General features: G+C 37.9%; 1 protein-coding gene and 1 pseudogene across 3 annotated transcripts; both read left to right on the top strand.

Moving 5' to 3' along the window:
- The first annotated feature begins 824 nt into the window (after window positions 1–824).
- Window positions 825–15,684, top strand: LOC109066316 (annotated as a pseudogene).
- Window positions 15,685–15,835: 151 nt separating this feature from the next.
- LOC109066315 (opsin-5-like) lies at window positions 15,836–19,437 on the top strand. Of its 3 annotated transcripts, none has more exons than XM_019083336.2 (6): window positions 15,836–16,140; window positions 16,293–16,498; window positions 17,095–17,194; window positions 18,271–18,375; window positions 18,461–18,684; window positions 18,786–19,437. In XM_019083336.2, exons 1-6 carry the CDS (start codon window positions 16,074–16,076, stop codon window positions 19,236–19,238), a joined length of 1,155 nt encoding a protein of 384 aa, XP_018938881.1. In that variant the 5' UTR covers window positions 15,836–16,073; the 3' UTR covers window positions 19,239–19,437. The 3 variants fall into 3 exon arrangements, with proteins under 3 accessions (XP_018938881.1, XP_018938884.1, XP_018938882.1); XM_019083339.2 differs by having other exon boundaries at window positions 16,680–17,194; XM_019083337.2 differs by lacking the exon at window positions 15,836–16,140 and having other exon boundaries at window positions 16,171–16,498.
- The last annotated feature ends 170 nt before the right edge of the window (window positions 19,438–19,607 follow it).

Genomic DNA, 19,607 nt, shown 5'->3' with positions numbered 1-19,607 from the left:
TTGTTGAACAGCATGGGTATTTAGCAGTAATGGGAATGTTGATTTGATTCAACAGTTCACAATAAACAACATGTTGTAATTTTTGTTAGCCACAAGATGGTGCAATTTGTCAAATATTATTATTTTATTTATTTTTTTGCTAACTGCTGCCACTATATGATGCCAGTAGTTACTGAGTTGAATGATCTCACTGTTTTGTGCCAGAGACCAGAAGCTGGTTTTGTTTTTGTGTAATGTTTTACTTCTCCAGAAGTAGTTTAAGTGTGTATGATAGTTTGCCAGCTCTATATCTGTCATAATTTATTAAACATTTTTTACTTTTCTGTTACCCTCAGTGTTTTTTCCTTTGATTTATTAAACGATTGCGGAACTAGTAGTTTTAATACTACTGAACAATCAAAAAGATAGTCTAAAGAAATTTTATTAGGGCTAAGTTGTTGGTTGTGGTAAAAAGTATGACACAACTGTTGTACGATGTAATCAATTTTTGGAAAAATTGATATCAGTTTAAGTGGTTTATGATTATTTCACCTCCTTGGATCATAATTAAACATGATAATGAATAGTGTTACAATGCATTTGTATAGTCCACATATGTCTATGGGTCTAAAAATCACACATTTGTAATATAATCAAAATTTAAATCATTTTTAAGACCCTTTAGAAGTTCACTAAGGACCCCTAGAGACCCTTGGCCCCCTGATTGAGAACCACGGACATTAAAATACTTGAAAACTTTTGATCCATCCAACAACTTTGAATCAATCGTTGTAAATTTACCAGGACTAAACCAAAAGCCCCAGACAGATAGTGTGCACCTCAATCATCTCTGTACGTCAGTGATCATCTGTGTCAGCGTGCGCGTTCTTGTACGCAGACAGCGCTTCGCCGTTGCCACGTCACCCTCACAGTCGTCACTGCATAAACAGTAAAGATGGCGGCCTCCGTCCGGGAGAAACAGACAGGTCTGCTCATAAGTTTGAATTTATATCGAAACTTTCGATACTGTTAGATATAATTTATTTTTAGTGATTTTAATCGCGGTTATTAAAACACCATTTTTTTTTTTTATTTAAAATACATGCAATAATACCAAATACATAACAGCTGAAATTGTACAGTCCTGTCAGTGTCGCTGAGGATGCTAGCCGTGTTATTCATTTAGCAGCTGGATAACGTCAGATGAATGGGACTATTATTCTGCTTGTCTAGATAAAGAAGCGCTTGTGATTTGATGACTACATATAGCCAGCCAGCTCGTTTATGAATTATACGGCTATCAATATCCCAGAGACCTGTCATAAGGAACCCACGATATGAATTCACATGCTTGCTAAAGTGACTTAACGTAAATGATTATGCTTAATATTTAGTGACACAAAATAGTGATGATCATAATGTTATATGAATACTGTTTAAGCCTGAGCTTTTTTTCTTTTTTTTTGTGTGTGTGTGTGTGTGTCTGTTATTGGTTTTTTTGGATTTTTGTGCTTTTTGTGCTGTTGGTAATGTTATTAGTCTTTTTGGTTTTTATGTATGTGATTTGTTGATTAAAAATGGATAGCGTGTGGATACTGTATAAAATACATAATCTTACAATATGGAGAAAAAAAAATATAGGAGTTTTTCTGGTCAAATCCTGCCAACGCATGTAGGCTTCAATGATTTTATTTATTTAATTTTTGTGTGTGTGTGTATAATGATTTTTTTAATGCATACACACAAGTCTTTTGAAACACAATCAAGTAAATTAGTCTCCTTGCGATAATAAATGATTTTAAGTAGTTATAGAAGTTGTTAAAAATGTTGATGTATTGTATTTCTATGATGTTTCTGTTCTCAGCTGCTTTGAAGCGAATGCTCAACTTCAATGCCCCACCTTTGAAAAACACAACAGCTGAGCCGGTATGGAAGGTAAGGGTTCTCAACACACACCTTTGGGTTTACACTTCCACTATCCATTGCTTTTTTTTTAAACGTGGCTCGGGGGATGCTTTTAAAGTTATAATTTGATTGAACATTTACCCTTTGTTATTCTTGTTAGCTTCTCATTTACGATCGCTTTGGCCAGGACATCATATCTCCCCTGTCTGTGAAAGAGTTACGGGACATGGGCATCACTCTGCACCTGTAATAACCTCTAAGATGTTATTAATTTTTGTATAAAAAAAAAAGAAAAAAAGATTGGATTAGATTGATTTGAATGATTGTTTACTTTTTGTTTGTTTCCTCTAGCTTGTTGCACTCAGATCGCGACCCCATTCCAGATGTTCCTGCCATTTACTTTGTAATGCCCACAGAGGAGAAACATTGACAGGATATGTCAAGTAAATATGATCACTAAATAATTGAGTCAGTCTTTTTGTCAATCCCGTTCCAGGACAATTTGTGAAGATCACGCTATTTAAAAACTAAAAGTTATTTTCACTTCTACAGGATCTCCGAAACCAACTATATGAGTCCTACTTTTTGAACTTCATCTCAGCAATCTCTAGAAGCAAACTGGAGGACATAGCAAGTGCTGCTCTAGCAGCTAATGCTGTCAACCTGGTGACCAAAGTAACTCCAAAACATTTGTTGTAAATTTGATTAAATTTGCTGGAGCGTTTAATTTAAAAATCATGTTTTTAAATTAAGCCTGTTTTTACCAAAAAGACGAGCTCTGTGAATTCCTGAAGGAAGGCAAATAACGCACTGCTCATTTTCATTCTACAGTTCAAATATTAGACTGTTCTGTTCCTCCTCAGGTATTTGATCAGTATTTGAACTTCATCACACTTGAAGATGATATGTTCATTCTCTGCAATCAAAACAAAGAACACATCTCCTACCATGGTAAGCTGCTAGAGTGGCTTGAAGTGTTGACTTCATGTTTGTTTCATTAGTAATCTGAATGTTATTAATGGTAATACTGTGTTTTGCCCTCAGCAATTAATAAACCAGATATCATGGACACAGACATGGATGGCATTATGGACACAATAGTGGATAGTCTCTTCTGCTTTTTTGTCACTCTTGGTAAATTTTTATCCTTGCATGCATATACACTGCTGTTCAAAAGATTTTTAGAATGTTTTTAAAATAAGTCTATTATGCAGGCTGCATTCATTTGATTCAAAATACAGTAAAAACAGTCATATCATGAAAATATTATTACAATTTTAATATGCTAATTTTTCCTGTAAGGCAAACTTGTTTTCAGCAGCCATTACTCCAGTCTTCTGTGTCACCTATTCCTTCAGAAGTCATTCTGGTATGCTGACTGAGTGCTCAAGAAACATTTATTTTTTTTCCATGCTGAAAACAGTTGCTTGTTAAATAGAAACTTCAAGAGTACAGCATTTATTTGAAGTAGACATTTTTGCAAGACTATAAATGACTTTTACTTTCACTTTTGACAATGTGCACTGTATAATGACTTATGGGTTAGAAGCATTTATTTGTAAATATTTCTATGCCACTATCAGCACCAAATGAAGTAGCAGAATTAATGTTTGATGATTCCAAACAGGATTCCGCAATCACTCCCTCTGTCTTCCATTGTTTGGCCAAACGGGTATTTCCATCAGAGCCACAATCTTGATTACTCTCTTTAAGGGAATCAAACAACATATGGTTTACTTATAGTTGTCTGTATATTAGGCTGGCTTTTAACATTAAAAAAAAAAACTTATTCACCTTGAAAGATTCTTTGGCACAGAAATGGATAATACTCAGTTTTTCTTGCTTACTGAAATCTTGTGCTAAGACACAATCCATTCCTCATATGGAGATTTCCACTGCTTTTTAATCCAGCTTAAATCTAATAAGGCAACATTCTTTCATGGTACAAGAAGTAACTGTGAAAATTATAGATTGACGAAGACTTGACATTAAAATCGAAATTAAAGAGCAGTTGTTTTTTTAAAAATAATAATTCTCAGATTACAACCATTAGTTTAACTCTCAACTGTCATAAAGAACCACTGGGTGGCAGAACCTTCCTAATATTGTTTTGTGTATTGCTCAAAGGGCAAAAATATTTAGATAATGCATTGTATATTTCAGTTAGGTCTGTTTACTTACTACATGACTACTAGAATTGTATAAGACAGAAACATCACAATTCAAATTAAGTGCAGTGATCAGGCCTGTATTGTTGTTTTTGAAATGTAATTTTGTGTGTCTTGGCAGCAGATATTCAATGAATAAGCTTTCCTGTTATCTTAGGTGCTGTCCCAATAATCCGATGTCCAAGAGGGAATGCTGCTGAAATGGTAGCCGTGGTAAGAGAGTCACTGCTCTGTTTTTTAATGTTCCTCTGATACTTTCTGTATGACCAGTATGAGACACCTTTATCTTCTTTTCAAATTTATGAATTCTATAATTGAGTGTTATAGAATGGCTTTGGTCATTTGATTATCACCTCAAACCCTACACTAATCTCTGCATTACAGTGCATTTGTACATTTCATAGCTTGTGCACAATTTGCTAACTGATTCTGTAGCTTAATTCAGTTTCACTGATGGTACAAAATTCCTCTTTGTTCCATATGTGGGATTCGGTCCAACCTCGGCTTGCTTTTAGTGCTGAGTTTTAGATGATTAGTTTCAGCAAAGGAATGTCTCACTGTAATATGAGACAAAATTAACACCTTCTGCTCAGTTTATTGGATTCATTTATTTTATACATATTGCACAACTAGTTTCTAATGGAATATTAATATGTTGATTTAACTTTTTTGTTCTCAGAAACTTGACAAGAAACTGAGAGAGAATCTGCGAGATGCTCGTAACAGCCTGTTCACCGGAGACACCATGGGCACTGGCCAGTTCAGGTGGAGCAAAAACACACTCACAGTCTTGCACACCTCCATACGACTGACTTTAAGAGAGTATACTTTATTTTAGCTATAAATCTTTGATCTTAAAATTATTATTGTAAACACCTAATCCAAAATAAATCCCTCCAGATGGATGGATGAATGGATGGATCAATAGATAGATAGCCTAGACAGAGAGTGAGACAGACAGATAGAGAGAGAGAGATAAATAATCAAGTGTCCTTAACTGGGACACTTTAAGAAAGATCTAAACGATGAGAAATGTTTCAGTATCGGGCCATAAAAATATCCCTTCTTTCCCTTCATCACTCCCACAGTTTTCAGAGGCCACTGTTTGTTCTTGCCGATCGTAACCTGGATCTAGCGACTCCTCTCCACCACACATGGACGTATCAGGCTCTAATTCATGATGTGCTGGTGAGCAGAACCTAAAATAAACTCACGTGACCCACAATTCATTCATTTTCTACTAGTGTTAATGTAATTTATTTCCCAAAATGGAAACTGCAAATAGTTCCAAGTTGCAGCATATGGAAAGATGAAGCTATCGCAGTTATCATATGGATGACAAAGGAGTTTCATGAAATGTGGAATGTAAATGCTGGGTTGCTTTTTGTGCCAGTGATCATTAATCCTTTGGGTATTTTTTTCCACCGTCTCAAAACTGCTTCTGCCTTAATATCGTCTCATTTCCCTGTATGCAGCTGTACTCTGAGGGATTTTATTCTGTATTAGTAAAAGCTGGCATGTATGTTATTTTAGGTCCTGTATTGTGTTTTGATTCAGTTCTTTTGCCTTGCCTAACCAGTATGTCCCCTATATCAGGACTTCCACCTGAACCGGGTCAGTGTGGAGGAGTCTCAAGGGTCAGAGGCCAGCCCAGCTGGAGCGCGGCCAAAAAAGAAAAACAAGAAGAGCTATGATCTCACTGCTGCTGACAAATTTTGGCAAAAACACAAAGGAAGGTAATCATCTACTGCTGGTAAAACTCCAAATGTATCCAAATGGAGATCATTGTTGTGCAATGTTTTTAGATGTTTTTTTCTAGTGTTCTGATTTGAAATCTTTTGAACTAGTGACTGTGTAATCAATATGTCTTATGTAATTTCTAAAGTCTAATATCAATTATTATGTCTGATGTTGCTTTCAACAAATTTTTGCGTGAACTATCCCTTTAAGGACATTAATAAACCAACTGTACTTTCAAGCGTGTAAATGTTTTATAGGAAAACATCCCTAAGTTGTCTTAATTCAGTCAGTTTGTTAATATTAAAGAACATTTGCTAATATTAATTTGTGTCATTGCTTGTTTTTGCAAAATATCATCATTTGTTTTGTGTTTTGGAAAGTGTTTTCGTTTCATTCCTGCTTTCAGGACTGTATTCAGCAGTTTATACTGATATATTTACAACAGCTTAATGTAATTTATTTTTTGCCTCTTCTGCATGGAAAGCATTTAATTCATTTTTGTTCACCATTTCAGTCCATTTTCCTGAGGTTGCAGAAGCTGTGCAGGAGGAGCTCGATACATATCGAGCACAAGAGGATGAGGTTAAACGCCTCAAGAGTATCATGGTAGGTTAATAAGGCTGATGCAAAATTGTATATGATGGAACTGTCGCATGCTGGTTAACACAGAAAAACTGTGGTTTTCCTCAAAGGGCCTAGAAGGGGAGGATGACGGAGCTATTAGTATGTTGTCAGATAACACTGCCAAACTTACCTCAGCTGTCAGGTAAGAAGTTCCTTGTAAAAGACGGAGCCATAAGATTTTTGTTGAATGGCCAATATGGTGTAGTGATCATGTTAATTATCTGCGTGCACATTAATGATGGATATTTTTACAAATAAATTAATGCCAGAAATTTTTTTTATATACACACCCTTCCCCCCAGTTTTTATTAAAGTATATAAAATATATCCTAATTTCACCCAGTACTTGACTCCTATTGCTTGAGAGCTGTTTTACATATGAATTAGTCATTGTACTCACAAAGGCCTACCGCTGTACCCCTGACCCTATGCATATAGAGTAGGATAACAGCATGCTCCTCTCTCTAAACAGTTCTCTTCCTGAGCTCCTGGAAAAGAAGAGACTGATTGACCTCCACACCAACGTTGCCACAGCGGTTTTGGACCACATCAAGGTCAGTGCTCCATGATGAAAAATGTTTTTCATCTCTTGAGTTACATCTTCTCTGCACATTGTATTATTTCTGTGAGGTTGAGCAGCATATTTTTTTCCTCTAAATCTGCCTTTCTGTCTTTAGAGCCGTAAGCTTGATGTGTACTTCGAATATGAGGAGAAACTCATGAGCAAGTCCACACTTGATAAATCCCTGCTGGACATTATCAGTGATCCTGATGGTGAGTGGCTGATTTCCAGGCTATCAGTGTAATCAGTTTCATCTCTGAGCCCTATTTGGAAAGGATGGGGGAAGTGGTAATGCACTTGATTTTAATCCTGTCATAATTGACCAGGTCAGTAATTTTTTATATATTTCAGTATTATTTTTTTTTTGTCTGGGTATTCTCATGCAGTTGAGAGTTAACTTATTAACGTGCATTAAGGAATGCAACAATGTACCAATTATCTTATAATAAAAAGCACTTTTAAACTGAGAAGCTTTAAGTGCTTCCTGCTGAAATAAAAGCATGATGGTTTGATCAATGGAAAATTAAGAAATTAAGAAATTCAGTATTATCAGTACTGAATATCTGTAAAATAATTTCTATTATTCTTTTTCTTAAATATTAAATTTTATTACTGTATTTTATGGTGAGATTTTAATAGTATTTTGTTTTAAATGTTATTTAGTAATAATAATAATAATCTTTATTACTATTATTATTTTATAGTCATATTATATATTTATAATCACTACATTTTTTACCAAAATGTGCAGCCTTACAAACAAGCACAGCAAACTTGGGCTTTTTTTATTTTATTTTATTGCAATTGCAATTTTATCAGAAAAACCGTGCAGCCCTAGATTACAGTCTATTTTATCTTTTATACAATTCCCTGAAGAAAAACCCACAGATTAAAAAAAATTAAAATCCTATCTGATTGGATGAGCCCTGTTTGAAGCAATTGTAAAATAGCCAAAATATGTGCATCCGTGACTGCACTGAATTTTATGCTACCAGCATAAGTTGCTACAAACCAATAATAATAATGCTAGGTAATAGTAATAATATTGATGGTGATAAAAATAGGATCTTTGATTAATTTGTGGCTTGGCAACCATGACAGTCTACACAGTCTGCCTGACAACACTCCATAATTGTGGTAAAATCTCTATAACACTTGGCCTCAAGTGGCTTATTGCTTTAATAAGCCTTGACTCGTCAGCTGCTGTTTTGAGCTTGACAGTTATCCAAACACCACTATATCCCTCAAAGCATGGCATGCTGCCTTACTGTCATAAAACTTTGTTTTACCAAGAACAGCCCCATCCTGAGAGATCAAACGAAACTAATTGAATGAGTAACTCATACCCCTTCCCCTAATGAGAGCCTATCCCACCCGGTGTCCTCATCCAGTCATTTTTCCAGTTTAGTGGACTTAAATACATCACATCCCTAGGGGGAAGCGGTCTGCTTTAAGACTCTCTGTGATGCTACCACAGGATGAGATTTGTTTTTCTCTCCTGCCAGCATTGTGAGGTTTCAAGAGGACACAGTTTCTTGATCTCCACAGGGTCCTCTGTAGGTTCATGGGTTTCTTATGAGTACACAGGAATGGCCACTAACTATAATGATAATGATCAGTTGTTTTTTTAAGTGTTACAGTGCTTTATTGTTCCGATGAGTGCAATGTTTGATTTTTTTGATTATGTTTAAGCAATAGTGAGGACAAAAACACACACACTGGCAAACTCTTGTTGTTCTGGTATTGAAAGTAACTATATGCATTTGCATAATGAATGTATAAATGTTGTTCTTATTGGTAGCTGGAACAGCAGAAGATAAGATGAGGCTGTTTCTGATCTACTACATCACTTCCCAGCAGCCCCCATCTGAGGTAAGGCCCCACATCTCGGTCATGAACAAAGAGTATTCATACTATAAATAGTTATCATAGTCAGCTATATTCTCTAAGAAACTTCAGATCATAGCAACCGTAAAGGAACAGTCCAGTTTCAGTAAAGTTTAGTAACAACATTTGTGGCATAATATTGATTATCACCCAAATAATGCAACTTGTCCCTTGTTTTCTTTAAAAAAGGCAGAAATCGAGATTATGGTGAGGCACTTACAATAAAAGTCATTGGGGCCAATTTTGTTGGGGGGGGGGGGTTAAGGTGTGAACCTTACTATTTTATAAAAGCACTTGCATTAATTATTCTGTTAAAACATATTAATTGAGCTGTCATTTTTACAGTGGTTTTAGGCATAATGTGAATGGATGGAACATAGTAAAGGTTAGTTGTACATCTTGTGGCTGTATTAGTGAAACATCCTTGCACCGCTTTAACCCATATTTTTCTTTTTTAAAGGCTGGACAAATGGAAATAAATTTTTGTGGTAATCAACATTATGCCCCGAATGCTATTGACTGAGCTTAAATTGTAATGAATGCAGTCGCAGAATATTCTTTTAAGAGTCCCAGATAAATAATCCTAAATCATAGGTTGACTGTGGTGGGCTACCCTGATGTGCGCTTTCAGTAACACCACAATTTATTATAATCAGTGGGAAATGCATGGATTTCATTGTTTATGGACACATGGAGCCAAAAACATTCTGTCCATTCCCTATGAAGCTCGGCCTGGGTTTTTAAGCTGTACTTTTAGTCTGTTTCTTCAAAAGCCTTGTTGTCTTTTGGGACACATGCAGCGCAGATTTGAGGAACACTGACACCCTTTGATCCCATGGCCAAGTATTATTACTCTTGTACCTTGATAAAGCAGGATTGTTCAGCTCATGGCAAGATCTCTGTTGTGGGATGTTACTTAAAATGGACATACAAATGACATTTTTAAGTTCTAGAGTACACTTTCGAGGGGTTGGACCCATGGGACCAAGCTGGGATGGACAATGTCCAAGTGAACACATTTCAACCCTGGAGAAAGCGCACTGGCCTGTCATGTGGGCAAGGACTGTCATCCTCTATTATGTTTATCAGTGCAGGCTGTAAAAGCTTTGACTTTCCAAAAAAGAAGTGTGCTCAGAGTTTGAACTTTTTTCTACATCTTTTGGTTATCCTTTCTTTCATCTGTGTCCTCCTGAACCAGCATAGGTTATTGTTGGCAGTCATTTTGTTGTTTGTTTTCTGAGGCTGTAATGAGGTTGGTGACATGAAAACAGCCCTCTCACTCATGTGGTATAGACGGCTCTGTCTCTAACAGGAACTAGAGTTTCTACTGACACTGATGAATGCTTATAGCTTGTGAGCTATAAGTAATCCTTCATTCTAAAAAAACAGATAATTTTAAACTGTTTGATTTTGAGAGTTGAGTGTTGAATAAATAAAGACAGTTTGTTCTTTTTAGGCTGATCTAGAGCAGTACAAGAGAGCCTTAGTTGATGCAGGCTGCGACTTATCCCCACTTAACTACATTAAGCAATGGAAGTAAGTTCTGGCCATTGTCAACAAACACACCAAAATACACTGTCGCATTTGCCTAGTTACTACTTTAAATTTTGTAGAAAATGAGAACAGTAGTGTTGCAACTATTATAACCTATTTTCCAGAGCTTTTACAAAGATGGCTGCAACCCCAGCCAATTACGGGAGCAGTGGAGTGAAACCAATGGGGTATGAAGCTAAAAATGTATTTCTCAAAATACGAGTCCTTTTGTTGATGTAATATGTGTTTTGAACGCATTGGCCTATCATTTTTCAGACTGTTCTCGAGGGTGATGAACACTGGCTCCCAGTTTGTGATGGAGGGGGTGAAAAATCTGGTTCTGAAACAGCATGTAAGTATTTACCTGGGCTGTATCTAAGGACCAGAATATCACAAAGTCTGGGCTCTTTTTACTTAGTAAGCAACCACCCAACACTGTAGCAACTGCATATCGATGTGAAAATACACCCAGGCCGTTTAGGCAGCATAGGAAGTAATTCGTTAAAAACACCTGGACAGCCTACTAACCACATAGCAATGAGCTAAAATCACCCACAAAACCATACCAAAAAGAGCACCCTACCAAACGCAATGTACTAAAAAACACCCAGAATCAAATTATACTTCAGTTTCAACATGCTCAACACATGCACTAGTTTCATCTTTGTCTAGTGTCTGCGTTGTTTCTTTTCTGAAGTTATGGCTGACTGAAATGTCTTTGTACTTTAAACTAGAGTTGCAGGTATCTCTTATCCCCCTAACATAAGCATTTGTCAACAATGGACATCTGCTGTTGTTGCTGTCTCAAGTAGTTGTTGTTGTTCAACAGCCCGGGCCAGTTACACCAATTTGTGCACAAATTAGTGCAGAAAAATTTGAGGCCTATATCCTTACTAGCAACATATGCTTAAAAAACGAAGTATCCTTTAGGCTATTACACTATTTAAAAAAAAAGTTCCTTAACAAATGAAAAAATTAATTTTGGGGAAATAAAAGTAATGTATTAATGGTCAATGAGCGAGCAGCATTTTCCAGAACCTTCACAAACTCTTTTCTGTTATTTTGATATTTGATATTGCGGCACTTGTGGCTTTTGTTTGATAAATTGCTTGTGATGTTCCTTATTTCTAAGTTTATTTGTAATAAAAGCATCTGCTAAATGTCTCTTTTTTGGGTTTATTATGATTCTCAATTGTTTCTTTCATAGAATTTGCCGGTTACTCGCATCTTGGACAACTTGATGGAAATGAAGTCTAACCCGGTAAGCACTCTTGTCTGTTTCTCCCTTTCTTTCAAACTTTCATCTTCTCCCTCATAAGCAAAAAAATTCAACTTGTTTTGCTGATTTATTAGTATAAATCTATTGTGATTGTTGATTGTTAGCTAAAAGCCTAAATCCAAAAATGTTTAAAGATTAGTGTATTTGTGTCCGGTGTGCACATGGTATTGTGTATCGCAAAGGCTGACTGCTTTACCTCCCACTGCGGATTATAGCGTATGACTCTGCAGCGCTATGGGACACTGAATGAGGCACTGAAGAGGCACTTTGAGTGTGCCAAGACCTCAACCCAGGCAATCTGAGCTGCACGGTTTATGCTACTGTCTCAGCCAGGGGAACACCTGCGGAGAGAGAGGGTGAGGGTTTCTTGTGTGTGAACCCGAAGCACAATGTATTAAATTTCTTGGGCTGAGGGATTTGGAAGCAGTCCATTTGGGCTTTTCACCTTTGTGAGGTGGAACAAGGGTGCAAACCCCTCATGTGAGCAGCACTAGGGGACATCTTTACAGAAGCTGAAGCTATTTCATCGATAATGGGATTGTGTTCTGCTATGCTCGAGGATCTCATTCTCTGCAAAACGTCTGTATATGAAGCATCGGGTATTTGAACATACTGGCTGTTTTCAAGTTATCATTGGATAGCCTTGAAGGAAAAATCTGCTTTGAAAAATTCTCCCGATGCTTTGAAATCAACTTACTGCTGGGATGGTGCGTGGGGAGTGATTGATGCTGATTTTTTATAAATGTGGAATTACCACAGAAGAGATGATGTGGCAGATCTTTGACAGTGCCCTCGTAGTATGACTTCTAGCACTCCTCTCTATTTAGACATCTTGAATTCTCCCTAAGCACAATTCCAAGAACTGTCCCCAATGCATTTTAAGTATAATGCGCTGTAATGGAGACAAGCTAGCTGACATATTAGCTCTTGCAATCATCTGCTTGTGTAACTGCGGCCTTTTAGCTTCCCCCTCTAGTTCCTTGACATAAAGACCATATTTCCTTCTGAAACACCCTCAGGGTCCCTCTGATCTTCTCGATCTCAAAATCTGGGGTGGACAGATTGCGTATCCTGTTACCGACTGGAAATACTTCCCCTTCGCTGCCCATAAACTTGAATTGAACATAACCGTATTATCATTTTCTCAGCTACTGGAATTTCAGTGCCCTGCACAATATGGCTGTTGTTGGGAAAGCTGGGCAGCTGAGCGCTACAGAATCTCCTGTCTCCGCCGCTCATCAGATAGTCCTCACAGATGGGCCTGTGTGACAAGGTTGCAATGGTGTACCCAATGAGGGTAAACCGATAGCAGAAAAATCTGGAGCATTTCACCATTTGGAAGTGCAGTGAGGCACTTTTTTCAGTGAGTTGACAGCAAAGTATTTCTTCCCAGAATGAAGTATGCACCAGAGCGCCAGGCCAGGCTGACTGAGGTCCCGTGGGGGAAGAGACAGGCTTGGCCCATCCGATACGGAGGATGAGGAAGTAGGAGGCCATTGGCCTTCGCCTCAGAGACAGCTCTCCTCAATTTGTGTCGAGACTCTTCAAAGTAGAGAGATAATAATCTTGCTTTTTGAGTCAAACTGGAGGACATTTTACTGTTTGAGGCATCTTGAACCTTCTCAGGCGAATAGCTGCTGGGAAGCATTAGATCTTGATAAGCGTTTAATGTAGATGGATGAGGTGGTTTTTAGGAGATGGTGATGTGGGGAGGGTGCGCTGAGTGTTATTTCATCCTTAATTTACTTTTGCGCTCTGTAATCCCTAATGTTATGTGTTGTGATTTTTGTAGGAGACTGATGACTACAGATACTTCGATCCCAAGATGCTTCGCGGAAGCGAGAGGTAGGCTCCTTATATTTTCAGATGATACATCTTTGTGTTTGATTTGGTCCCGCTGTATAAAAATATTATTTTAAAGGCATTTGATCCATGGAGTTATTTAAAATCGCTTGTGTCTTTATTACATGCACATAAGGCAGTACTGAAGTTAGGTAAATAACGGATCTGCACATCCTTGCCAAAGCTGTAACTTTCCACTAAAAATATTTAGAATATAAGATCTGTCATTTTTTCACACAAATATTGTTTATTTTTGCTCTTTGCCATTGATGATGAATTAATCCTAACTGTTTAACTCCCTCAGCTCCATTCCAAGGAACAAGAACCCCTTTCAAGAGGTGAGTATAAAAAGCAATGCTGATATCTGATTGTTGTGATTTTGCACCATGTGGATGTTGATACATTATCTTAACGGTTTGGCGCCCATGCACTGTTACCTGGCAGGGTTAATCTATGGCACAGATAGCCTTCTGTTCCTAGTGAAGATTAGGCCTTGCTGCTGACAAAGTGAGCTGGAAGCCCAGTGTGTCTGTGCTCACATCTGTAGGAGGTCCATTTGAGTCCTTCTGTGAAATATAACAGGGTTTTATTTAATATAGAACATTTGTACAGCTTGCATTGAAATTCACACACTATTGAGCTTTAGCAGCTGATGACACATTTTCATTTCACAGGCCATCGTCTTTGTCGTTGGTGGGGGCAATTACATAGAGTATCAAAATCTTGTTGACTACACAAAGGTATGACTGCACACATACTGACATGTAAAATGTGCTACAAGAAATACAGAGTTCTGGCATGAAACTCTAGATGGCACAGTCCGATAGGTCTAACTCAATCTGACTTAATGACATCATTATCACATGGCACAGCTGATTGGTTCTCTCCAGTATCGGTAGCCAATGAGCTAGCTGCTCAGCATTCAAATATATGACTAGGGCTTACCGTAGCAGTGGCAGCTTGCTTCAGAAACCCTCCACCTTCCCCAGCTCCACCTGTACAGATCTGCTACGAGGTGATTCATGTATGCTATATGGGGGTTATTTCATGTATGTTATATTTGCAGTAGCAATATTTCTTACATGCTCACAGCAGCATGTTGTGGATGTATTGGCAGTAGCAAGCCTCTGTATTTGCTCTGCCGCAGCAGCGTAGCAGATCTGTTCCGCCAAAGTAGCATACATTAACATTGTCATGTACATTACCATGCCAATCCCTCTGAGAGCTGTCATGACAGAACTTGGTTTGCTTATGAAGATGAGTGTAATGATTTCCTTCTCTACAGGCCAGACAAGGGAAGCGGGTTCTTTATGGCTGTAGTGAGCTTTTCAATGCAGCCCAGTTCATGAAACAGGTATGATCACTTCCCTTAGTACATAAACCTACATGAAGTGCAGGTAATGGAAAACAGGATTTTTAAATGTAACATTCAAGATGTCACTCACCCGATTTGCATCACACTTCAGATAAGAATACAAATTTATTAACACGTTTTAATACACAATGACAGAATTTAGTGAAAAAACAGATGCTTTGCAATCCATTGCTCTAAAATCCAACCGATTATCCTTGAGTTGGAGGGAACAGCACTGCTTTGAGTGTCTTGGAATGCTTTTTGCTGCTTGAAGCAAATCTATGTTGTACTTCGTCTCAACAAAATTGACACCAAGTCATAACGTGCCTTTCCCTCTGTAAATATTTTAAAATATTTTGCCTAGTTTTTTTTCCCCCCACATCAATTTCTTGTTAATATACTTTTACCCCTTTGCTCTGAGTGAAAAAGAGGGAAGTGTGTCTTGCTTCTCCCAAATCTTTCTATGGTCTTATATGAACTAATATGACACTGACTTTGCGCTGAACAATTATTCAGTAGTAATCCTACTTTTGTTGAAATGTTGATGTGATTATGCAGTATCAGAGCGGTTAAGACTAAACCCATTCATTTCTCCACAGCTCTCCCAGCTTGGTCAGAAATAGGAGGAGCATTGAAGTCCATTTAACCACCCTTCTCGAAACTCAAATCAAGAATCAGGATCTTTTCTGTTGTATTCCATTAAACCCCTCTAACTTCAGAATCACTCATATTTCATGTACTTTATACTGTTTTCCTATACTATTTAATTCAATACTAAAGGCTCCCAACAATAAAGTCTTATGCACCAGTTGCACTTTGTTTTCTTTCTTTGAGTCTACTTTGGGTCATCAGCATATGATTTAGACATCTTACACCTCTTCACAGGCTTATTGACGTCAGGTGAGTTCAAGAGTAGAGGTAAATGCCTTAAGTGGTTTGGTGACTGACGAAAACTGTCCCAAAAATCTCAGTCTCTAAAGTCTTTAACAAGATAAGGAGATTGCACTTAGTCTCATTCAACACTGGTGCTCAGTTACAGTTCAGATGTTTGCTTAAGTGTAGATTGAAGGTATTCGGTCTAGTCTGCTAGATCTTCCACCAATGAAGAGAACAAGACCGTGAACCCTAGCAAACATCACCCTCAGAAGAGTCCAACCTAATGATTTTCATTGAAGATGGACATCCACAATATTCCCTCAAATGTCACAGTCTATCGAGTGCCGGATGGAGAAGAAACGGCTATTGGTGTACTATTTGGTAATACTAGGTAAGGTCTGGACTAATTGCGTTGAATTCTCTGTAAGTTACTATGAATTCTCTGTAAGTTACTATGATTTGTTTCTTTTTGAGCTTCGCTACATAGAAAGATGTCATGTGAGAAGAAGGAATCAGTGAATTTTACATTTCTATTTTTGATAGGATGGCTTTCTTGGATTGGAAATGGGGTTGTAATATTGCTTTTAACCAAGCAAAGAAAGTCTCTTGAACCACAGGATTTCTTGACTCTCAACCTTGCAGTTTCTGATGCAAGCATTGCTATTTTTGGTTATTCTCGTGGAATCCTTGAGGTTTTTGATGTGCTTAGAGATGACGGCTATCTTATAAAGACATTTTGGACTTGCAAGGTAAGGAGATGATACTCGCTCTCATGCTACCTTAAAACTGACGTTCTTCTGTGGAATACAAAAGAGTATAATCTGAATTTTTACACTGGAAATTAAAAGGGTCCAATTTGTTTTGAACCCCGTTAGATATCACTGTGTGGACAAAAACATTAATTGAATGAAATATCTTTATCATCCACAGAATAAAGGAAGTCATACAACTTTAGAACGACATGAGGTGATAAAAGAATTTTGAGATCCTCCAGATGAATTCAATTACAAAGTTCCAGTTTACAATGATTCCCTTCAGTTCACTTCACTGATGAATGCTCTTAGAGAACATCACGCAGTATCTGGTGACGTGCGAGAGGTCCATCACTGTGTTCCCTTCGCAGTCTGGCAGGTGGTGTTATGAGGCAGGAGAGGCTGAAGTGATGAATTATTTGTAGTCGTTCCAAGGACACGGGCACATGTCCTTTTATCCCCTAATCTTGCTGGCTTGTTCCCCAGGGCCTGGTTAGTGTGTGATGAGAGTGATTCAGAGCGATTACTGCCTCAGGTTTGCAGAGAATGCCAGACCTGCTTGCACATTGTATAAGATGTTGTGTCTTGGCCAGGTGGATGGATTCCTAATCCTGCTCTTCGGACTCATCAGCATCAACACACTGACAGCCATCAGTGTCATCCGCTACATCAAAGGTTGCCAGCCTCAGCATGGTATGCTCTATCTTGGCCAAACCTACTGGGTTATTATACCTTTATATAGCTGCTACCCATATTTAGTCCAGGTGCTCATACACTTAAAGCTGCTCTGTAATTACATTACAAAATCTATGTAAAATCAATTCCCCCCACATTTTTCAATGTTTTATGTGGTTTCTAACAGACTATTGAAGTACAAATTAGGTACATACATTACTCTTAGAGAGTTTAGGCAAGGGTGCCATATAATTACCAAATTCTAGGACAGGAGTGCTATGTGGTCTGCCCCAGAAATTGATTTGAAAAAAGTCGATTTTACCAAACATTTGTTTAACGTGATTTATAATATATTAATTAAATATATTTCTATTTATTTTTAAACTACCATTCATATATAAAACATTTATGAATAAAAATTTGATATTAAATGGTAATATTAGTTTCATTTTGCTTTCTAAAGGCCAAAGTTGTTAATTGATTATCATTTATTTAAAATAAATAATCAATAAACTAGACAATCCATATAGTAATAAACAGAATAAAAATGTAAATAAATACATAAAAACAGCTTACATTATTATTCATTCTGAAAAAGAATTTAATATAGTTTGCATAATAGGACTAGGTGTTATAATCCCAATAAGCACCTAGTGGAATTTGGGAAATAAATGTTCTGTGTAAAAGATTTTTTTCATGTGCTCATTTCTCACACAGTAAAAGTAGATCTTTATGCATTAAATTTATAGCTGCCTTTATATTTTAGAAAAAGGGAGCCCTCACAAGGCAATCATCCAGTTTGGGGGTCCTTGGCATTAAAAAGTTTGAAACACAGTAAGATTTACAGTAGGACCCAGTGATCTGACCCAAACTAATTTGAAGGATAAATGGTTGGGAACCAGGTTCTTCCAAGACCTGAAATACTCTGAAGTTGAGTTTTTGATAAATCTAGAACCATGTTATTTTTACTTCTTTTTTTTTCTTCTTCTTTTTTTAAGAAGCTCTTTAGCCTTGGCTGCACAAATACTAGATAAATCAGCATGATTATGCTATGAGGACTGTGCTGATGCGGGTGTTTCTGCCATGTCCTTCAGCTCATCACGTCAACAAGCGTAATATCTGCTTGGTCATAGCTGCTGTCTGGCTGTGCTCTCTGTTCTGGGCTGGAGCTCCACTCCTGGGCTGGGGCAGTTACAGAGGTAGGACTGAAACAAGGACGTTTACCATCTTTAGAAATTGAAAATGAGTTGAAATGGAGATCACTGAATTTGATTTCTTCTGCAGCTCACGGGTATGGCACGTGCGAAATCGACTGGACACAAGCGCTGTACTCTGTTCCGGTCAAGCTCTACGTTATCAGTATTTTCTTCTTCAACTTCTTTGTGCCACTGTTTGTTATAGTTTTTACATATGTGTCCATCATCCGCACAGTCAACTCCAGCCACAAGTCCAGTCGGGGAGGAGATATCAGCGAGAGGCAGAGAAAGATTGAACGCAGCATCACACGGGTGAAACTGTCGCCCCATAAATTCCCATTAATCATCAAACCGAAGACTGATGCAGAAAGGTATGTATTCATGTATGTGTGGTACTGTGTTTCTCGCTCCAGGTCTCCCTCATTCTGTGTGCTGCCTTCCTGTTGGCCTGGTCCCCGTATGCAGTCATTTCCATGTGGTCTGCCTGGGGTTACCAAATACCCCCACTCAACAGCATCCTGGCCAGCCTCTTTGCCAAGTCAGCGAGTTTCTACAATCCGTTTATCTACATTGGCATGAGCTCTAAGTTCCGAAAGGACCTGCAGGGTCTGTTCTACTGCCTCAGACCCACATCAGCGCACAGGCACACCCCTCCTGTGCTGGCCCGGGCTGGTGATGTGCATCTCGACGTCGATGGCTTTAAGGAGGATGAGCCGGTGGACCATAATGCAAGTGAAAACGTACAGGAGGGAAAGACAGAGAGTTCTCCTGAATCAGAAAGCCAGCGTAGGCCCTCACCAGAGTCCAGCAAGAGCGTCAGTCCTCATGGATTAATGAGGAAACTCAGCGACTCCGGAAGACTTTAGCTGTCTTTTATGTTAGTTTAAGTCCTCTGAATGTTTACATAAGATGATGAGAATAATATTAGGATAATGCAGTTCATTCACTTTCTGTATTTTCTTAACTTCACAACAAATAGCTACAGAATGGGTCACATTGTCTACAAATGCTTCCTGTTGAGTGTGAGGTCATTGTGTGAATCCAATAAATTCGTGGTTAAAGGTTTTATGTCATTTGATCTCTGACTCTGAGACTTGTAAAGTGTTGACACATTTAATGGCACGTCTGTATTACATCTTCTGCAATTTAGGGTTGTTGAAGATTCTTCTCCTGTCCCAGTACATCAAACACAATCTTGAATTAAAAAAAAAAGAATACTAATATTAAGGAAGGAA

Source organism: Cyprinus carpio, chromosome A17, assembly GCF_018340385.1.
Source record: "Cyprinus carpio isolate SPL01 chromosome A17, ASM1834038v1, whole genome shotgun sequence".
NCBI lineage: Eukaryota > Metazoa > Chordata > Actinopteri > Cypriniformes > Cyprinidae > Cyprinus > Cyprinus carpio.
Note: the sequence above shows the minus strand (reverse complement) of the source record. Positions and strands in the feature narration are given on the sequence as shown.